Source organism: Danio rerio, chromosome 20 (assembly GCF_052040795.2).
Source record: "Danio rerio strain M-AB ecotype USA chromosome 20, GRCz13ab, whole genome shotgun sequence".
NCBI classification, from domain to species: domain Eukaryota; kingdom Metazoa; phylum Chordata; class Actinopteri; order Cypriniformes; family Danionidae; genus Danio; species Danio rerio.
This window is the reverse complement of record NC_141040.1, coordinates 50,818,920-50,842,145: the sequence shown is the minus strand read 5'-3', so window position 1 is coordinate 50,842,145 and position 23,226 is coordinate 50,818,920. Positions and strand designations below refer to the sequence as shown.

General features: G+C 38.6%; 2 protein-coding genes across 4 annotated transcripts in view; both read right to left on the bottom strand.

Moving 5' to 3' along the window:
- adcy3b (adenylate cyclase 3b) overlaps nucleotides 1–20,252 on the bottom strand; it is a 47,027-nt gene extending 26,775 nt beyond the window's left edge. For 2 of the 3 annotated variants that reach the window (XR_015518908.1, XM_087298718.1), the window contains exons 1-5: nucleotides 19,777–20,252; nucleotides 11,739–12,556; nucleotides 8,180–8,329; nucleotides 1,217–1,350; nucleotides 120–231 (exon numbers count right to left, since the gene is read on the bottom strand). Coding sequence is in view for 2 of the 3 variants with exons in the window: in XM_087298718.1 (XP_087154844.1) it covers nucleotides 120–231; nucleotides 1,217–1,350; nucleotides 8,180–8,329; nucleotides 11,739–12,374 (1,032 nt within the window). In the remaining variant the exon portion in view is untranslated. Of the gene's footprint in view, nucleotides 1–119; nucleotides 232–1,216; nucleotides 1,351–8,179; nucleotides 8,330–11,738; nucleotides 12,557–12,685; nucleotides 12,899–19,776 lie in introns of all 3 variants that reach the window. The other variant, XM_087298719.1, reaches the window with a different exon arrangement.
- flvcr2b (FLVCR choline and putative heme transporter 2b) overlaps nucleotides 8,383–23,226 on the bottom strand; it is a 343,389-nt gene continuing 328,545 nt past the window's right edge. Inside the window, exon 7 of the transcript XR_015517930.1 lies at nucleotides 8,383–9,615. The gene's annotated coding sequence lies outside the window, so the exon portion shown is untranslated. The remainder of the gene's footprint in view (nucleotides 9,616–23,226) is intronic.

The window sequence follows — 23,226 nt, the reverse complement described above, 5'->3', positions numbered from 1 at the left end:
TCCACTATGTAAAACGTATGCCAGAATAGTTGGAGGTACATTCTGCTGTGGCAACCCTTAATAAATAAGGGACTAAGCTGAAGGAAAATGAATTATAATAGTTTGCTGTTTTTACTCACCGCTGCTAGTTTGTCGAAGCGAGCAAACAACTCGTTGAGCACTTTGACAAGTTCTTTAGGAGTCACAGCAGATGAAAGCTGTGTAAAACCTACGATATCTGCGAAAAGGATACTGAAGAGAGACAAGAGATGTTAGATTATCAAATCAAGAGTTTCAACAGCCTTGTTAAACGTCAACATGAAATGACAACCCTTTTAGTTTCGTCAAAGTATTTCTGAATAAAACAATATATTCAGCAAGAGAGACATGTAGATTTATTTAAAGGGGTCCGTTTATGCATAAATCACTGTTATAAGGGGTTTAAATACAGTTGTAACCAGCTTCTAATAGTAAACATGAATTAATTCAATTTTTTATTAACACGATTGATAAAAACCATACAGAAACACTTTGATTGAGATTCCACCTTTGTACGTGTCATTCCCCAGGGAAAGCCCCGCCCATTAGTGATTGTCTCTCCCTCATTCGCATAAACAGCCCTGAGTGAGAAGCATCCGCCAGACATTAAGAGTTTATTTGTTTTGAATTATGCTGACACACTGACATTTGTAGCACCGCCCTCTTTTGAAAAGAGCATAATCTCATTTGAATTTAAAGCGACAGTCACCAAAACAGCACAATTAGGATCAAAGCCTAAAAAAGGCAGTTTTATTCGGTTATAAAAAATATTTGTGTGGTATTTTGAGCTGAAACTTTACATACACACTCTAGGGATGTTGGAGACTTGTTTTAAATCTTGTAAAAATAAGCATAATAGGTCCCCATTAAGACACCTTTTTTCACCATCTACTGGTGCAATGATGTTATTACAGGAATGCTTACACCAATATTCAGACCATAAGGAAGCTTGTTTACACCACAGAGAAGGGGTAATTAAATATATTTAAGGCATAATTCAGAATATCTCTTTTTACAATTGTGATTTTGCATTTGTCAGTTCACACTTTTATTCAAATTGCTAAATATAAGCTGTAGTTCTGACATGAAAACAAGTCATTAATTGCAGATTCCAAAGGTGGGTCAAAATAAAATTGGCATACAGGATAAAATACAGGAAAAGTGAAGGACGGTTATAATGTTATTGTTAATGTTTTACCTGACGTCTTCATGACGGTACATGTACATGGTGTTAAACTGCTGAGCATCTGTTTTCTGGTTGGCTCCTTTCTTCATACCCTGCAGCATCTCATCTGCGATGTGCTTCGGTAAGATGGACAGCAATAACTCTTCCTACACACAGATAAATATATACACACTCAAAAAACACAATACCAAGGATTAAGAAATCCATATTTGGGAGAATACCATTAACATTTGATATTTTGACCACATGTCATTTTCTGCTACAAAAAAGCTTTAAATGCGCAGTGGGTAGCACAATCATCTTACAGAAAGAAGGACGCCGGTTCAAGTCCCGTCTGGGTCAGTTGGTTTTTCTGTGTGGAGTCCACAGTCCAAAGACATGTAGCTTAGGTGAATTGAATAGGCTAAATTGGCCGTAGTGTATGTGTATGAATGTAAGGGTGTCTGGGTGTTTGTTGGCGGTTCATTCCACTGTGGCGACCCCTGATTATTAAAGGGACTATATAATGAACGAATATAGCAGAGATGCCCAAACTAAGGCCCGCAGGACAAAATTGGCCCTTGGTTATCTTTGATTTGCCCACCATAAGAGATTGTCATTTCAAATGTAACACAAATTTTAATTTGTTTGTTTTATTGTTCAATTGTTTTACTGTTTAATTGTTTTATTGTTTAATTGTTTATTGTTTATTGTTAAGCTTCAAAAGAGCTAACTGAAATTAATAGTTTCATTTTCATTTGAAATTAATTGTTTCAATTTAAATGCTAGGTGACTGATGTGCCTTAGACTGGAGTCCTAGTAATGTCCTAGTAATGTACACTGCCCCCTCCCCAAAAACAATATTTAGGGGTGTCCACCACTTCGCCAACAGTGAAGGGGGAACCACTGAGTTTTAGTGCCAGATCAATATAGTTCATTATCGTCGAGTGAGGCTTGTGCATAGTGCATATATATATATATATATATATATATATATATATATATATATATATATATATATAATGTACAGTGGCTTAGACAGCCCACCATGTAAAAATATCATGAGGCATACCTCATCTAGTGATGTTAAATATGCCAGGTTAATGAAGTCCTCCACATATTCTTCAATAGACCGGCCTCCCTGACGCAGAGTTCGGATCCACATGCAGGTTTATTAGGGATGTCATGCAAGGAAAGGTCAACAGGGGTGCAAACAGATGTGTGAAGGCAATCCAAAATTGCAGTCACAATAACAGGCGAGAGGTCGGAAGGCAGGCGGCAGACAGTGACAAAAAGACAAACTAGCCAAGGGTCAAAACACGGAAAACAAATCAAGGAAAACGCGTTGTAATGTTACTTAAAGTAATCAAGACTCAGCGACTGGAGTGAGTGTGTGTGCTGCTTAAGTGGTTTGTGTAATCAGTCTTTGACAATCCTCCGGTGGTGTCTGTGCAATCGGTCAGGATGAGTTCAGATCGCTGGTAATCAAGACAGCTCTCAATAGTATTGGGTTTTTTGCCCTTCATGCAAAAATGTGTAGGCACCCCAGATATATAGATACAGTTAAAAGTAAAATTATTAACCCTACGGTGAAATTTAATTAGTTTTCAAATATTTTCTAAGTGTTGTTTTAAAACAGGAAGGGCATTTTCACAGTATTTCCTCTTTTTTTTCTATAGAAAAAAATTGTATCTAGTTTGGTAGGAATAAAAGCAGTTTAAATATCATTTTTAAGGTCAATATTACAATTATTTTTTGATCGGCTATCAAACAAACAACTGATGTCCAATGAATTGTCTAATTAATATAACCTAGTAAACCCAATTTAGCATTTAATAGCACTTTAAACTGAATACTAGTATCATGCAAAATAATCAGCAGTGAAATATTAAGCAAATTATTACTTATTAAAACTGTTATGTTTCAAAATGTGCTCAAATAAACATCTTATTTAAAAACAGTTTGTTTTCAACCGTAAACCAAAATGTATTTTAAAATATATTCCTGCAAGGTTATTATTGTTATGCACTATTTTAGATACTATTATTATTATATGTTGTTATTACTATTATTATTATTATTATTTTATTATTATTATTATTATTATTATTATTATTATTATTATTATTATTATTATTATTATTATTATTATTATTATCATCATTATTATTACTGGTGGTGGATGAGGACATTCCCCACTATGTGTAAAGCGATTTGTGTAAAGCGAATTGTCTAATTAATATAACCTAGTAAACTCAATTTAGCATTTTAATAGCACTTTAAACTGAATACTAGTCTCATACAAAGTAATCAGCAGTGAAATATTAAGCAAATTATTACTTATTAAAACTGTTATGTTTCAAAATGTGCTTAAATAATCATCTTATTGAAAAACACAATTTGTTTTCAACCGTATATCAAATATTTATTTTAAAATATATTCCTGCAAGGTTATTATTATAATGCACTATTTTAGATACTATTATTATTATATGTTGTTATTATTATTATTATTATTATTATTATTGTTGTTGTTGTTGTTATTATTATCATTATTATTATTATTATTATTATTATTATTATTATTATTATTATTATTACTGGTGGTGGATGAGGACATTCCCCACTATGTGTAAAGCGATTTGAGTGCCCAGAAAAGCGCTATATAAATGTAAGGAATTATTAATTAATTATTAATATTATTATTCACTTTTACTAATAACAGAACTAGGCAATGCAGAATTATCATGTCTTATTTTCATCTGATCTTGAATCTTGATTAGACACATGTTTTTCATATACTGGAGATTGCATAAACAGCTGTATCTAAATCTGAGGCGTTTTGTCCTCTCTCTCTCCTTCATGAACATATGAGTGAAGTGGGATTTCGGGATTTAGATTTTCTCAGAGCATATTTGTCTCTTGATGCAGTTGCCATAGTAAGCTAAACCCATCCGCTGCGCTCTGATTGGCTAGTTGAAGTCAACTCCCAGAAGCCCCTGCTGCTATGGCATTCTAGGATTGATCTCTGGAGACCATGTGACCACATGAGCGGGACGGACTGAAAGAGAAGCCGACAGAAAGCAAGTAAACTGTTCGGATCGACTGCTGCTTATGATTAAGAAGTCCAATGAAATGTTGTTATTGACATAAATGCTAAAAACTCATAAAGACATTTATTAAACTATTTGGAACTTGATTTTCCAATAAAACAATGTGAGAAAAACACAGCAATATTGAATAACGTGTAGGTTTGGGTCGGGACTGAGTGATCAACAAATGTTGGGAAGTGTTTAAAAGGCTGTTTAGGGTTGAAATTCAGTTTAGCGATGATAATGAGGGAACAATGACACACCACACCTTTACATTTACACATCCCAGGAGGTACTTTTTTTTTTTTTTTGCAGTTTTTGTTTTCGTGAATTTCTCTCACGAGTGCTATTCGTGCTTGTTCTTCTCGCGTAAATCCACCAGAGGCCACTGTCGACTGACAGACTGACCGATCAACTGACCCACCCTCCTCCTTCCCTAAACCCAACCGATAGTGTTTACAAAAGCACCGATTGACCAGCCCTCCCCCACCCCCCAAACCCAACCGACAATGTTTTTTAAAAGGAATGCAGAAAATGAAAATCCCACGCCGTAGCCTGAATTTTTACCATGTTTTCAGATTTTACCATATTCTCACCGTTATTTACTTGTTTCTTGTTTACTTGCTTTTGTTTTACCTGTGTTTTGGAACCGTTCTTCGCTGGGCTCGAACCCGTCTTCGCATCCATGTCACAAGTCCACTAACGTACAAGGCGAGCCACTGGATAAACTGGTAACAGCAGAAAAACTGGCTATACGCAGGTAAGCGGTCAACTGGTAGCGTTAAAAGGAACAAAGTCATATACCCTGTAACGCTAGTTTTAAAGACAAAATATACGTACCTCTGGCTACATAATTTGCAATCACCAGAGATGTACAGTATATAGAGCTATGTTTTCAGAATGAGCCTGTGTTGCAACTATGTAAAAAACAGTATGCGAGTCGAATATTAAGGAGGACCCGGATAACCTCTTACTTCCGGCGAGATTCTGAAGTGTGCATCCAATGGATAATACATTATCCCGTAGTTTTGTCACGATAGTGGAATTTTTTACTTCGATACGATACTTTGAAAAATATTGATATTCACTTTTATTTTGGGAAACATTTTTTTTTACTATTTTTATTTTTTATTAAAAATAGACAAGGCTAGAGTATGAGAATGAGGTATATTTTTACATGAAAAAAACAATCTTTGCAATTGTAACTAGCGTTGTACAATATATCGTTTCTGCATCGATATCGCAATGCCTGAATCTGCAATAGTCGCATCGCAAGACACCAAGCCATTTCAAGTTAATTCAAACCATTTGGACCATACCTGTTAACCTTCTTGTTTTTTCCCGGATTCTTCAGCATTTTGCAGTTTTATCCTGCTATCGTCCCGCAAAGGTATTTTCCCGCATTTCTTCCGTATTTTCAGTCTTTCTCTGAAATGTGTGAATAAACATTAAAGAGCCGATCTTCCCTATGCGCAAACCATACCGCCGAACCACCAGGGGCCGCCCCTTTCTCTTAAATATGAGTCTGTTGTGCTTTCGTTTTTTTTAGGCATGAAAACACTTCAAAACAAATATAAAAACGGCAGGATTCCCTTTCCTTTTCAATACAGGTGCCTTCGCCCCTCCAATGCAATCCTCAAAACAGTCATAGCGGTACATGACTGTCAGCTGACACGCTCCATAGTGATAAATAGATGCTGTTTCCCAAACGGATTCTGTACACATGCAGTGAGTGTCTGGGTTTTGGGTGTGTGTTCGAACAGATATATACTCATAATTAATAATAACAACACTTAAAGATGTCGATCTTGGTGTTTTTTTTTTCCAACACAACTAATTTTGTCCTAAATGAGCATAAAAATTTAGGAAAGCAATCGAATGCTTATACTATAACGTTAGATGTGTGCGTTTTTTAAGTGACACTTGTTATTTAATGTAATCAAACTAAAAATATAAATAAATAAGATCCATTCGTTGCTCTTTAATCAGAATGTGTAAGTTTATACAGTTAAGAAACCCCTTATTATGGTGTGCATATCCCTTATTTTCACATCCCGATGTTAACAGGTATGATTTGGACACAATACATTTTAAAGTTTACCACTTTAACAAAGATTAATTGTTTATTTAAACAATGAAGATTGTAGAAAGTGTTTTCTTGCATTTGATTACTGAATTTCTGTACCTCAATAATGTTAGACTCCACCGAAACACACAAATCGCTGTTATTTATGTTACATTGTTTTCATAAGCAATTTAATTTATTCTGGGTGTAATATGCACCAACTACTGGGTTAATTTTTTTAATCAAATAAATATGACCAAATTTGGACCCAGTGTTTGGATTAGTCCTTATTAAACCCAATTTAGGTTTAAATAACCCAGCATTTCTTTGAGTGTACAATATGGAATAATTTGTTTATGTTTGTTATATTTGTTTTGCAACTATAGAATCACGACATCAGATTTATTCAAGTAGCCTACTCTACTATACTATGGTTCTACTGTAGTATTTACTATAAATTACTATGGTAGCCTATATTTTCTATAGTATCTTAGACTATATATTTCATCAAAGTAATCCTAAAACTTAAATTCATATTAAACAATGCCACTATTATATTTTATTCATTCATTCAATTTTCTTCGGCTTAGTACCTTTAGTAACTTCTTCAGCATATCTTTTACACAGTGATGCCCTTCCAGCTGCAACCCATCACTGGGAAACACCCATACACCCTCATTCACACACACACACACACACTACTGACAATTTAGCTTACCCAATTCACCTATAGCGCATGCGTTTGGACTTCTGAGGAAACAGGACCACCCGAAGGAAACCCACGCGAACACGAGGAGAACATGCAAACTCCACACAGACCAAACTGCAGGGACCTTCTTGCTGTCAGGTGACAGTGCTACCAACTGCTCTACTGCGCCGCCCGTACAGGGAAATATTTTATTTTGTATAAATTAATATTTTATATTAATGTAATATATTTTTTAAAGAATTTTGTACATTTTATTGCATATTAAATAGTCATCTTGCGAAACTATATTCATATTGCAATATATAAATAGCAGAAAACATTCCAAATGCAATAAAGTGCCTTCAAAAAACAAAAACAAAAAATAAAAACACATTTTTTGCATTTTTAAGTGAAATTAAATATTATAGGCCTTTGTCTGCAGCCCTTCAGTCCAAAAAGCACTAAATAACTAGTAAAAGTACTAGTTTAAGTTCCTTGATTATTACATCAGAATGGGAGTATAGTTCCTAGCCACATCGACCTGGAAAATGTACATTGTTCCATTTCCGTCAAGCTTTAAGTAGAAACATTATTTATTTATTTTTTAAAATCCTTTTGGATTGAATGCTAATGGTCTAATGCGATTCAATATTTTATGCTAAGCTAACATTGCTCCCGCCAGACCCAGAGATTGGCTGAATGGATTTGACAACGATAAAACTAAACTATTCAACTATAGGTCATTTGTAAAATGAGCCTATTTTCAAAAAAGTGGGCTGTTCCTTTAGATCTAGGTTTTGTATGTACTGTGTGACCACCATAAAATAATGTGCAATGGCAGATTTGGACTCTTGGGTCTTTAGTGGCACTGCTGTCACAATAACAACAGCCTGGGGAATGACTTCATTACTGCAATAAGAGTGACAACAGTGTGTGTGTGTGTGTGTGTACAGTGCGTCCTTGCCTGGAGATCTGCTCAGATGTGCCAATAACAGGTAACAGGACACATGGGCCCCAGGGCAGAGCTCTACCACTGTGCCCAATTAGAGCATCTCTACACGTTCATTAATCTCACAGACTGAGCCTTAAACTCAGGCATCCGGTCCAGTTAATAACCTATTAAACTGATGCGAGTGTGTTTGTGTGCGTACCTGTTGTTGACTCTGTTCCTTCAGCGTGAGACTGACTTCCAGAGACTGTTTGGCCTCTAGAAACGCTGTGCGGTATTTACGGTCAGCCATGAAATATGACATCACACCCACCAGCATGGCACCAAAATACAGCATCAGATTCGCCACGAGCTGCAAGAAACAACACACTTGTGTCACTTTGAATTTAATATGCACACATGCATATATGCACCCACCAGCCACTTTATTAGGTACACCCTACTAGTACTGGGCAGGGTCCCGATTTTGCCTTCAGAACTGCCTTAAATCTTCGGGGTACAGATTTAACAAAGTACTGGAAAAATTCCTCAGAGATTTTGCTCCATATTGACATGATAGCATCACACAGTTACTGCAGATGTGTCATCCATGATGCGGATCTCCCATTCCACCACATCCCAAAGGTGCTCTATTGGATTGAGCTCCAGTGACTGTGGAGGCCATTTGACTACTGTGAACTCATTGTCATGTTCAAGAAACCAGTCTGAGATGATTCACGCTTTATGACATGGTGCTTTATCCTGCTGGAAGTAGCCATCAGAATATGGGTACATTTTGGTCATAATGGGATGGACATGGTCAGCAACAATACTCAGGTAGACTGTGGCCTTGACACGATGCTCAATTGGTACTAATGGACCCAAAGTGTGCCAAGAAAAATATCCCCCACACCATTACACCCCCACCACCAGCCTGAACCATTTAAACACGGCAGGATGGATCCATGCTTCCATGTTGTTGCAGCATAAGTCGAGACTCATCAGACCAGGCAACGTTTTTCCAATCTTCTATTGTCCAATTTTGGTGAGCTTGTGTGAATTGTAGCCTCAGTTTCCTGTTCTTAGCTGTCAGAAGTGGCTCCCGGTGTGGTCTTCTGCTGCTGTACCCCATCTGCCTCAAGGTTGGACGTGTTGTGTGTTCAGAGATGCTCTTCTGCAGACCTCGGTTGTATCGAGTGCTTATTTGAGTTACTGTTGCCTTTCTATCAGCTGGAACCAGTGTGGCCATTCTCCTCTGACCTCTGGCATCAGAAAGGCATTTACACCCTCAGAACTGACGCTTACTGGATATTTCCTCTTATTCTCACCATCCTCTGTAAACCCTAGAGATGGTTGTGCGTGAAAATCCCAGTAGATCAGCAGTTTCCTAAATACTTAGACCAGCTCGTCTGGCATTAACAATCATCCCACGTTCAAAGTCACTTAAATCATCTTCCTTCCCCGTTCTGATGCTCGGTTTGGACTGCAGCAGATCGTCTTGACCATGTCTACATGCCTAAGTGCATCGATATGCTGCCATGTGATTGGCTGATTAGAAATTTGCGTCAACGAGCAGTTGGACGGGTGTACCTAATAAAGTGTCCGGTGAGTGTTTACAGAAAGAGAACAATGATGTTTTTTGATATGGCTGAAACTGTCCTATGATGTCAATGTAAAAAAGATTTAATTGATATATTACATCAGATCCTCCTTTAAGCTCCGCCTTCATGACATCAAACATGTCACATGTTTCTCTTGCAAACCCTCTGTTGTCATGAATCAGGTTTTGAATTAGGCAGAAGTTTCAGGTCAGTCAAATGTTTTGGTCACACTTTCCAGCAAGATTTCATTAGTCAATGTTAGCTAATGAATTTATTACAATGAACTAATAAAGCATTTATTAATCATAGTTCAACATTTACTAATGCATTATTAAAATCAAAACCCATAATATTGGTTAATGCACTGTGAACTGACAAACTACCAATGAACAACTTTATTTCCATTAACTAGCGTTAACAAAGAAGATTTGAGGCTGTAATAACTGTTTTGTTCATTGTTTGTTTGTGTTAGTAAAACCAGTGCATCTGTTAAGTATTGATAGCGCTTCACTTTATTCACATTTGTTTATGTTACAGTCTCATTCCAAAATGGATTGATTCATTTATTTCCTCTAAATTCTAAACACAATACCCCATAATGACAATGTGAAAAAAGAGTTTTTGAAATTTTTACAAATTTATTAAAAATAAAAAACTAAAATAAACAACAACATGTACATCAGTATTGACAGCCTTTGAAGCTCTAAATTGAGCTCAGGTACATTCTGTTTCCACTGATCATTCTTGAGATGTTTTAGCAGCTTCATTGGAGTTCACCTGTAATAAATTCAGTTGATTGGACATGATTTGAAAAGGCATTCACCTGTCTATATAAGGTCCCAGGGTTGACAGTGCATGTCAAAGCACAAACCAAGTATGAAGACAAAGGAATTGTCTGTAGACCTGAGAGACAGGATTGTCTAAAGGCACAAGGCTGAGGAAGGTTACAGAAACATTTCTGCTGCTATGAAAGTTCCAACGAGCACAGTGGCCTCCATCATCCATAAGTGGAAGATGTTTGGAACCACCAGGACTCTTCCTAGAGCTGAGTGATCGGTGGAGAAGGGCCTTAGTCAGGGAGGTGATCAATAACCCGATGGTCACTCTGTCTGAGCTCCAGCGTTCTTCTGTGCAGCAATTCACCAATCAGGCCTGTATGGTAGAGTGGCCAGACGGAAGCCACGCCCCACCTGTAATTTGCCAAAAGGCATCTGAAGGACTCTCAGACCATAAGAAACTAAATTCTCCGATCTGATGAGACTAAAATTGAGTGAATGCCAGGCGTTTGTTTTGAGAAACCAGGCACCGTTCATCAGCAGGCTAATACCATCTCTACAGTGAAGCATGGTGGTGACAACATCATGCTATAAGGATGTTTTTTAGCAGCAGGAACTGGAAGACTAGTCAGAATAGAGGGAAGATTTTAAGGAAATAAATTAATTGAATCCATTTTGGAATAAGGCTGTAACATAAAAAAATTGGACAAAGTGAAGCGCTATGAATACTTTCCTGATGCACTGTGTGTATATCATTTCATTCATTTTCTTGTCGGCTTAATCCCTTTATTAATCCGGGGTTGCCACAGCGGAATGAACCGCCAACTTATCCAGCAAATTTTTACGCAGCGGATGCCCTTCCAGCCGCAACCCATCTCTGGGAAACATCCACACACACACTTATACACTACGGACAATTTAGCCTACCCAATTCACCTGTACCGCATGTCTTTGGACTGTGGGGGAAACCGGAGCACCCGGAGGAAACCCACACGAATGCAGGGAGAACATGCAAACTTCACACAGAAACACCAACTGAGCTGAGGTTCGAACCAGCGACCCAGTGACCTTCTTGTTGTGAGGCGACAGCACTACCTACTGCGCCACTGCCTCGCTCTCTCTCTCTCTCTCTCTCTCTCTCTCTCTCTATATATATATATATATTCTTTTGTAAAATTATGCATGTCTTTACTTTTAATAAATGTAATGTATCATACTTGAAGTTAGCAAAAGTGTCAACTTCAGCGATTAAATAAAAAAATTAAACATTAAAATCTGTATACTGTATTTATATACACATTTGCAAGAAAAAAAAAGTTTTTAAAAAGTGCTGATATTAAAGTATGCCAAGCATTATTATCATCGTGTTATGTAATGATGTTGTTTTCCAGTGTGTATGTGTTACCTGTCTGATCAGCACTGATAGCTGCAGTTTGTCTTGGTTTCTCAGCGATATTGTGAATCCCAGCAGCAGCGTGTGCGCGCAGCAAGAGAACACGCTCAGTAACACAATGGGCGCGAGTGGCAGCGGGAGCGTGAGAAAGAAGGAGAAGATGAAAAACGTCTGCCATCCCACCGTGTCACCGGCGGCGTAAAACCCCGCGAAGTTTAAGCTGAAGTAGCACAGCACGTGGACCATGATGAGCAGCCACAGCGCGTACGGCACGAGGCATGAGGACACGTGCACCGGGAGCAAACGAAACCGGGATGTGATGTAGAGCAGAATATCCGACGCCAGCCCACCTGCCGCAACTGCGAGCGTGTTCAGTTTATCCGGAGAGTAAACAACTGCGCACATGATGATCACATAGCCGTTGAACAGTGCTGCGAACACGATCAACACAAGTAACGTCTCCTGCCGCTGCCGCAGAAAATAAGTCTGATAAATTTTCTCGAGAGACTCCGGAGTGAACCTGAGTCGCAGGAAGCGCAGGAGAGACGGACAGACACCGGGAGCACGCACAGTCCTTTCCTGCGCCCCTCCACTAGTGTGCGGCTCTGCCACTGTAACCGGACGGTCCTGGGTCCCGTTCGCCGACATACTGGAGCTCTAGAGATGCTTGACGAGTAATACTGCAAGCAGCGGAAGATCCGTCACGGTCGTCCGAGTTTATTCTGCTCGGGTTTGAGGAGAAACACACCGGAGAGATTCAGTCTGTCATTCCTTAACGGTCTTTGGCTCCGTTTCCATGGCGAACACATCTCCAGCTGCTCCTCCACATCCTTAAAATATAACAACAACACAGCAAAAACAAGGCAAGTTAGATGTGGGAAAGCACTGTTAAAAGATTAGTTCAGCCAAAAAAAGAAAATGCAGTTATTAAAGATTCACCCTCACGCTGTTCCAGTCACCTGAAAGCTTAGTTCATCATCATAACACAAATGAAAGTGTTTCAGATGAAATCCGAGAGCTCCCTCTTCTTCTGTAACCCCGCCGGTCCTATAACCACACCCAACCCGCTTCGAGCTGGTATCGAGCTGGAACCAGCGACCTTCCACATGGGAGTCGGTTGCTCTACCGTTGAGGCTAAAGACCATGGCCTATAGCGTCCGTCGCTAGAGCACCTTTAGAGGACAGAGGAGTGAGGTTTACCTGCACAGCGCACACTAACTGGCCTTCGTCAAAAGAATCAAAAACATGCAACTGTTAAAGCGCCCCTATTATGGGTTTTTGAAAATAATCTTCCAAGCAGTGTAAAGGCTCGTACACACCTTTTTATTTGCGTTTACCGTCGGCATTTTACGAGACGTTTTTCCATATTTAAACCCAAGCGCTTTTCACTGGCGTCAAGCAGAAGAGTATGCAAAATCACTCCTTGACGTTAGATGGCGCTACACAACTTTAAGCTTCTGACACCCGCTTATAACACAGAAGAAGAGGAGGGAATAAAGTTCACACGCTTGTTGGTAAACTTACTGGTGATTCGAACAAGCATGGATGGTTCAAGCAGCAGCTCCAGCTCGATGAAGAAATGCTCTAGAAATGATTATTGTTCACCAGTGCAATAAGCAGCTCCACGTTCATATCGCCTCTGGGCATCTTTTTCAATGTGTGCTCGCGTTGACAGTTTTACGCTTGAGCGTCTCAGTGCACATGAGCAAAAGTGCCAATCTGATTGGTGGAGAAGATTTTGACGCGGCATATCAAAACAAAAAAACAAGCATGAGGCGTTTTTTTTTAAATGACGCATTTGCGCCTGGCGTTTTGCGCATTGGTGTGCACGATCACAATGACGCACGTCATTTAGTCAAGAGGCGTTAAACGTCGACGGAAAACGCGAGCAAAAAACGTCTTAGTGTGCACGGGCTTTAACACAGCTCTAAGTGATTGAAAACATCCAGCTGAGTATTGAATCTGAAAGTGCACCGTGTTTAAAACTATTGATTCTCAGAGTCGAATAAATGTATCAAGTTGGGTTCGGATCTTTTGCTTGAACGTGCCAACGTCGATATGGTACATCACTAAATATGTAGTTCCAGTTCCAGTAAAATGTGAACGCGCTTTCCTTTCAGACACAAAAAAACGTGACGCGTGCCTCTTCCTTTACCAATTTAAGCGCGTTTCACTATCAGCTGTTCCTCACATGCTCAGTCAATTTTCAAAATACTGTAGTTCAGTTTTTGCCACTGTGTGTATCAATACTGAATGTGTGTCGTTGTTATTACTTGGGGTTAGGTTTAAGAGTAGAGTAATATGCTGGTGTTTAACTGCATTGCTTTAATGCACTCCTGCATTTAAGCTCTCGCATACTCTGCTACTCCATAGCCGTGGTGGGCGTTTCTCACCCAAAAGAGGGGTTTGGGAACAAATGAATTGCTGAACGATTCATATGGAAGTTATTAGGATAATTAGGTAAATAATGCATATTATGAGACGATAGAAGTTTTGATCTTGCATGCATGTCAGCCTGTTATTGGAGAGCCCCAAAACCAAAATAGTACCTTTTATAATGCAAAATAGGGGCTCTTTAAAGATGTTGTATGTCAGTTTTTGACTCTTCTACAACATAAAAATATCATAATATGTTTGCAGAAGAAGTGAACATTCTTGTTTATCTGAAAAACATTGCTGAAGTCAGGTATTCAGCTTTGAAAATGGGAGTTACGTGCCAGAACAGCTGTCTTTATTTTGGTCTCTTAACCCGCCCACTGTCAGTTTAGCCAATTACATTTCGGCAACTTCCTCCTATGCTGTTTCCTTAACCTGCAACTCTTTATTTTACAAATTATATAGATCATAAAGAACTGTTTGCTTCTCAAGCTCTGAGGAGTGTCATTCATGTCTTTTCAGGTGCACACGGTCAGAAGACAAACACCTGTGATATCATGTCTTTTTATTTTTGATTGTCAGGATAATGTAGGCCTATAGTTCTAATAATATATATATACAGAATAATTATGATGATATTTATTCATGATCAAACTAATGTGCAACTTCAAAACTAATACAAAAATGCTTTTAAATTTCATCTTTTAGTTCGGGCCCAAATAAATATTTGTTGCGGTTTTTGATCGTTGAAGTTCATTTGATTGACTATTTCAAAATCAGTGGATATTATCCATGCAGTTATTGGCTAAAATTGCTACTTTTTAGGTGGTTCATTCCGCTGTGGTGACCCCGGATTAATAAAGGGACTAAGCCGAAAAGAAAATGTATGAATGAATGAATGTTACTTTTTACTGTCATTCAATGTGTTTTGGTCATTATCAATGCACTGTCACTTTAATTAAGCGGGAGCAGCACAGCAAAAATAGACCCAGCACCGAAACTAACAGGGCACTGCTGCTTCAGCGATGCCCATGCTCTGCTCTGAAATCTCTAATCTGTTGACATGGACGTCAGAAAACCACGCTCTGCTCAAGCGCTGCTCTCGCAGGCAGTGTGAAAGAGGCTTTAAACTCGCTTGGTCCTTAATTTGACAACCGTTTGTTTTGATCCAGGAATGCAATGCCTAGTTCAACCACAGGGTGTCAAACTTACATACTGCACCTTTAACTGTAAAGGTTCAACTGAAATCAAATGAAGCTCCAAGAACAATTTTGTGCACCAAAAATGCAAAAAAATCAACAACAAAAAGCTTTGGAGAGGAGAGGGTGAACATTTACTACAGAGTACAGACATTACGTCGTATTCTCGTTAAGCCCGGCTTACACTAGATTTTAGCATGTCAGACTGCACGCACATGATCCTTGACACACTGGAAGATCTGAATTGTCATAAACAGTAAAGATGCTTCACACAAGAACATGCAGGAAAACTCACAGAAAGTTTGACGTCATCAATACTTTTAGTAACCCATATTTTGACATTATACCTACAAGGCAAACATAAACAATTTGTAGCTGCAATTTTGCTGACAGCGTGCCTCCATAATAAAAAAAAAACAGATCAGAGCTGTTTTGAGATGTTTGAGAAAGTTCAGCAGATTCAGCGCTCCTATTGGTTCTTGAATTGACACTCGTCGTCACTGAAGTCACACTACAGGACAGTGTCAATAATTGTTTGACAATGAACTTCATTCATTAATTTTCCTTTAGCTTAGTCCCTTTTTTAATCAGGGGTCACCACAGCGGAATGAACCGCCAACTTATCCAGCCAATGTTTTACACAGTGGATGCCCTTCCAGCTGCAACCCAGTGCTGGAAAACACCCACACATTCTTATTCACACATACTACAGCCAATTTAGTTCATTCAATTCACCTGTAGCTCATGTCTTTGGACTGTGAGGGAAACCGGAGGAAACCCACACCAACAAGGGGAGAACATGCAAACTCCACACATAAAATACCAGCTGGCCCAGCTGGGACTTGAACCAGCGACCCTCTTGCTGTGAGGTGACAGTGCTAATTACTGAGCCACCGTGTCGCCCCCACACACAGAACTTCATCGGAGGGAAAATCTGATCGCATGGCAATTAAGCATTGGTGAACATCTCATGCAGCTGACGAGAGGACATTTTAGCAAACATAGTCATTTTAAAATGTTTTGTAGCACAAAAGTGTTCATATGATTACAGCTCAACCCCTGAAGCTGAATGTTTTGACAGTGTTTTTGGCTCCTTTGGACCCTTGCTGTCTATGAAAGATGAGGGAGCTCTCGATTTAATCTAAAATATCTTCATTTGTGTTCTGAAGATGAACAAAGTTCTCAGGGGATTGGGACGGCATGGTGGTGAATAATTAATAACACAAACACTAACACAGAATAACCTACTGATAATTTAATTATTTAAAGGGGTGGTCCACTACGATATCATACTTTAAACATTAGTTGATGTGTAATGTAGCTGTGTGAACATAAACAACATCTCTGAATGTAAGACGCTCAAAGTTCAATGTTAAAAAAAAAAAGACATTGGCTATTACAGAGTTAGCTTAGCAAAGCCCACAGCAAATGAAACTTGAGGAGTACAAAAAAATACATCCGGGTCAGTGAGATCATAATCTCTTCAGGTTACGAGCATACACGTCATGCAGCAAAGGGGCGTGGCCACATGTGCTGTAATGTTATAACAAAGACGTGTCCTGGAGCCGATCCGCGAATCACAGCACATTATGTTAGCTGACCAATCAGAGCCTCTTGAGGGCGGGCTTTCAGAGGAACTAGGAAATATGACAGTCGTTTTCATGTTAGCTGAGCTGTATATGATCAAAATAAGATGTATGAACAAATAACCTGATTTTCTACAAATAAAGCATGAGCAGACATTGCTTTGCATCTTATAAACACAACAAAATCTTAAGAATACACTCTGGACCACCACTTTAATGAGTCACAAACATAAATATTAATAACTAAATTAATATGAAATAAAAAAAACAACAGTTTTATAACTTATCAATTTAGTCCTAACTTTTCAACTACTTCTTTTACTTTATGCAAGCACACAAAAATCGGTCACGATCAAAAGTTGCATACCAGCATGTAACCATAGCAACAGAACACCGCTCGCATTATTTGATGTGACTGAATTTTTAGATCTTTATGTTGTACAATTAAAATTTGACGTCATATTTGGAATTACTGTATTATTCATTCATTCATTCATTTTCTGCCGCTTATCCAGGGTCGGGTCGTGGGGGCAGCAGACTTAGGAGAGAATCCCAGACTTTACTCTCCCGAGGCATTCCCATGCCAGCCGAGAGACATAGTCCCTCCAGCGTGTCCTGGGTCTTCCCCGAGGCCTCCTCCCAGGTAGGCATCCAGGAGGCATCCGAAACAGATGCCCGAGCCACCTCAGCTGACTTCTCTCGATGTGGAGGAGCAACAGCTCTACTCCAAGTTCCTCCCGGGTGTCAGAGCTCCTCACCCTGTCCATAAGAGTGCGCCCTGCCACCCTTCGAAGGAAATTCATTTCGACCGCTTGTATCCGAGATCTTGTCCTTTCGGTTATCACCCAAAGCTCATGACCATAGGTGAGAGTAGAAACGTAGATTGACAGGTAAATCGAGAGCTTTGCCTTTTGGCTCAGCTCCTTCTTTAACACAATGGACCGGTACATCAACCGCATTACTGCTACCGCTGCACCAATCCGCATGTTAATTTCACACTCCATCCTTCCCTCACTCGTGATCAAAAACCCCAAGATACTTAAACTCCTCCATCTGGGGTAAGGACTTTCCTCCAACCTGGAGATGGCAAACCCCCTTTTTTCAGTGGAGCACAATGGCCTCTGACTTGGAGGTGCTGATTCTCTTGCCAGCTGCATCACACTCGGTAGCAAACCGCCCAAGTGCATGCTGAAGGTCCATGTTCGATGAAGCCAACAGAACAACATCGTCTGTGAAAAACAGAGATGAGATCCTGTAGTCACCGAATCGGTCCCCTCCAGCGCAAGGCTGCGCCTTGAAATTCTGTCGATAAAAGTTATGAATAGAATTGGTGACAAGGGGCAGCCCTGCTGGAGTCCAACGTGCACTGGAAACAAATCTTATTATTTGGTTCGCATTGCTGACTTATTGCCGTACTCTGTTCATACAGGGACGAGACGGCCCTCAACAGATCGCCTCTGACCCCACACTCCCCGATCACCCTCCACAGAATACCACGAGGGACATGGTCAAATGTCTTCTCCAAGTCCATGTGGACTGGTTGGGCATACTCCCATGAACCCTCGAGCACCTATATAAGACATTTATTATAATTTGTAATTGACTTTATGAAGAAAAAAATATTTAGTTTATATATTTAGTTTTTGTCACCACAGGTAAGGTCAAATCACACTAAAAATATCTGCTGTTTAGTTTAATGTTATTATATTGATCCCGAAATCAACATGCGCAGAACATGCAAACTCCACACAGAAATGCCAACTGACCCAGCCGAGGCTCGAACCAGAGACCTTCTTGCTGTGAGGCAATCATGCTACCCACTTCGCCACCGTGGCGCCCCACATATTAACATAGCCTACATTAAAAAATCAAATATGATATAAGAATATAAACTTACCACTATATGTTATAAAAACAAAATAACATTACATTACAAATAAACCTGCGTAACGTATACAGTATAGTCAGCTTTTGAAGCGGATCAAAACTTTTTATCATAGTTGTCCTAAAACCATTTTACATTTGTCCTAAAATAAAAAAGCAAACATTTTTGATTCATTTCAAATGTTGACTACTGTATACTGTCTCTGGCAGCCATTTTAGCAGGGTAAAGACAAGGTTGGTGTTGCTCCAATTTAAGCATAACACCACCCTCACCCTATTGCAAATTTGGAAAATAAATAAATAAATAAATTGTTATGTGAGACTATGCTGGTAATTTTGTTAAAAAGACAGATCTTTCTGAAAAATTGTGAACATATTTTGCTGTAGAACAGTGCCAATACACTGAAAATGTTTCTGAAAATAATTTAGAAGTTGAATTTAAACAAACAAATTTAATTTAGTAATGTTCAACTTAATTTGTTTGTTTAAACTGAGCCCAAACAAATTGCTTAAAAACCATTTAACTTTAATATTTAATTATAATAATATAATAATTATAATAATTTTATTTAACAGTTATAGTAAATAGTAAATACAAGGAATCGTCTTTGAATCATTTTTTTTCAGTGTATATGTCAAGTTTTAAAATAAATACAAAATACAAACTAAACTAAATAAAAACACAAAAAATATAAAAGTACTTTTGTTTGTGTAGGGTGTTATCCATTTATTTTTACTAATATATATGTGTTAAACCTAAAACGCAATGCAATGGAAAAATTCTAATAACAGCTGAAACACCAGTAAACATTAATGCTGACAATTTCTTAATATTAACACAGTACGTTGTGTCCTACTGTCTTTTTACATTTTTTTAAACAGTATAAATAGTGTGCATGACTGCCAATTTGAAATCACTTTGATTATATTTCTAACATTAAAAAATACTAGTATAAATGTAAAGGTTTGTCAAATTTATAAGCGTATAAACAATTATCATCTTACCTGATTCAGTTGGAAACTTGATGTTTTTAGTCCACCCTTGTTACTGTGGCCTGTTCATCTGAGCCCAAACAATAGCTGTTAAATGAAAACAGACTGAAATCAACCAACTACTCCCTCCATCAAGAGCAAATATTCCATCTTTGTGCTGTTTTAATTAGTCTATCTGTCATTGAAGGTGCTCTAATAATCTTCATGTAGACAGTCAGTCTACAAACTAAACAACAAACGTCATTTCTTTCTCTCTCTCTTTTTTTTCAGTCAGTGTTGCTGTAACCAAACCCAGCTCTTTCCAGGTTGCTACACTGCGTTCTCTTGTGAGTATAAAACTCGAGGGAGCTACAGAAATGTGTTGTCTCATTAAGTTTTCCAATCTATAATAAGCTGTAATGAGCCACATATTTGAGGATACTGTTTATGTTACCGCTCATGTTGTTTTCTTTTACAATCAATATTCAAAAACCCTTCTTTTAAGGGATGATTTGAGTTTGTGATGATGATAATTTAAGGCAGGGGTCACCAAACTTGTTCCTGGAGGGCCGGTGCCCTGCAGATTTTACCTCCAACCCTAATCAAACACACCTGAACAAGCTAATCAAGCTCTTACTTGACATACTTAAAACATCCAGGCAGGTGTGTTGAGGCAAGTTGGAACTAAACCCTGCAGGGACACCGGCCCTCCAGGACCAGGATTGGTGACCCCTGATTTAAGGGATGGTTCACCCAAAAATGAAAATGTTCTGTGAAAGGACTCATTAAATTACAATAAAACATTTTAGATGTTAGCTTCAGTTAGTTTTAAGGATATGTATTAGCTAGTGTGCTTCAAAATTTGTGTTTGGTAAATATAAACCTGATATAAACATCCAAAGCTTGTATTTTTTCACTTCCGCCTAAAAGGATCAATGTTTTTTTCACGTCACCTCATACTTCAGTTTTAATCAATTCTTCTGACCAATCAAATGCTCTCTAGTGTCTGACATGCCCCGCCCCTTTCAAGATGCCTTTAATTTGATGCACTTGAGCTCAACCACTCTCACTGGCAGAGATGTGATAAAAACTAAACGCTATTGGCTGTTTTTTTAAAGGGGAGGGGCTACTCTATGTCCCGCCCTCTCTGTGTATCATTTGAGATTATGTCTAGCATTGAATTAAAAAATGCACATTTCACAGCAATTTCCTCATCCTCAGGCCATTCAAGAGGCTTTTCCCTTCTTTATGTGAACATTAAAGGCACAGCATGTAAGATTTTCTTTTCAGTAAAATATCCAAAAATCACTAGTACAGTGCTGTATATTTTGCTGAATTGTGTACTTACGTTATCCTAAATGTTAATATTCAGAGAAATTAGCAATTCTAACTAATTAGGTTTCAGCAGGAGGATGTATAGGATGTAATAAAGACCACAACCCCCATGATTCCACACTCAGTGTCATCAAACTACGCCTTTGTTTGTTGTGCATGTGTGCCCTCTAGTGGCGAAATTTTTAAATGAGGGTTTTCCTCTGAAACTGTGGTGGCATTTAAGAGTCAGAAAAACATTAGCAAAACAAAAAACAACCTATGACTGTTGATGATGCTCTGAAGCCTTATGAAGCAAAACATTCAAGAAACTTAACAGAGGATGTAGAATAGATTAAAGCTAACAATGTTGTAAATATAATAAATGATTCTTGCATAGACAGATCATTTAATGTTCTACTAAAGATCCCATGTGCATTTTGAATGGCCTGAGTGTCAGTAGATTAACAACACATATCCATTGTAAGGGAAGTGTCACCTTTATTATGTTACATCATAAAAAAAATCCATACAGGTGTTCTTTGAAATATTAGTCATTTGTGCCATGCTGGTGGTCTCGTCCTTCTACTTACCATTTATTGTAGGATCCCACATAGTTCTTTGAGGTAACATGTATGCAAATAGATTGGTTTTGCTTGCCTGCAAACAACTTTTACAGTTTCCCCCAATTAAAACGGCAAAATGTCTCTGCAGAAAAACCAGAGTTCTTAAAAAAATGTAGCAAAACAGTTGTTGAAGACAGAAAAAAACATTTTTAATTATCAAATATCTTTTTAGACATGTTTTTATTCCTGCAAAAACATTTTAATATTCTGAAGAAAATCATATTTTCCACTATAAAGAACCTTTTTCTAGGATTGCTATTCTCATGGTCACTCATAGAGGGCAGCAGAGTTTTTGATTTAGAGGAAACGCTATTAGCAAATATTGTTTGATCAAAGAAAGTGCTTAAAAGTAACTGTTATCTGAAAAAGAAATCTGTTTTAAGAAAAATCTGGGGGGAAAAAAACATCATTATGAACATGTGAATTGAAAATGCAATTTGTATATTTTAGAATGTGGAGGAAAAAACAAAACAAAACACAAGTGAAAGTTTATATAAAAAAAGGAAAATAATATGAACATGGAAGGAAGAATATTGTCACTTTCAAATAGTCTTTTGCGTCTTTCCTTTTTACGTGAAGATTCAAAGGCATTAATATATCCTCTCTACACTACTTTACAAGTTTCATGGCAGCAACTCAATGCATTTAGGCATGTAGACATGGTCAAGACGATCTGCTGCAGTTCAAACCGAGCATCAGAATGGGAAAGAAAGGGGATTTAAGTGACTTTGAACGTGGCATGGATGTTAGTGCCAGACGGGCTGGACTATTTCAGAAACTGCCCATATACTGGGATTTTCATGCATAACCATCTCTAGGGTTTACAGAGAATAGTGCGAAAAAGAGAAAATATTCAGTGTGCGGCAGTTCTGGGGGTGCAAATGCCTTATTGATGCCAGAGGTCAGAGGAGAATGGCCAGACTGATTCCAGCTAATAGAAAGGCAACAGTAAGTCAAATTAAAACCAAGGTCTGCAGAAGAGCATCTCGTGTCCGTCCAACCTTGAAGCGGATAGGCTACAGCAGCAGAAGACCACCGGGTGCCACTTCTGTCAGCTAAGAACAGGAAGGTGGGGCTACAATTCACTCAGGCTCACCAAAATTGGACAATAGAAGATTGGGAAAACGTTGCCTGGTCTGATGAGTCTCGATTTCTGCTACAACATTCAGATAGTAGGGTCAGAGTTTGGTGTCCGAAACATGAAAGCATGGACCCATGCTTCTTTGTATCAACGGTTCAGGCTGGTGGTGGTGGTATAATGGTGTGGTGGATATTTTCTTGGCACACTTTGGGCCCATTAGTACAACTTGAGCATCGTGTCAACGCCACAGCCTACTCTGAGGAATATTTCCAGTACCTTGTTGAATCTATGCAACGAAGGATTAAGGCAGTTCTGAAGGCAAACAGGGTCCAATCCGGTTCTAGTAAGGTATAACAAATAGTGGCCAGTGAGTGTAAATACTAATGGTGCATATTAGGACTGTTTATGGCATAAATTACTTAGGGCCCCCAAATCCGCCCCTGCACATGAAGATATTATTTTTTA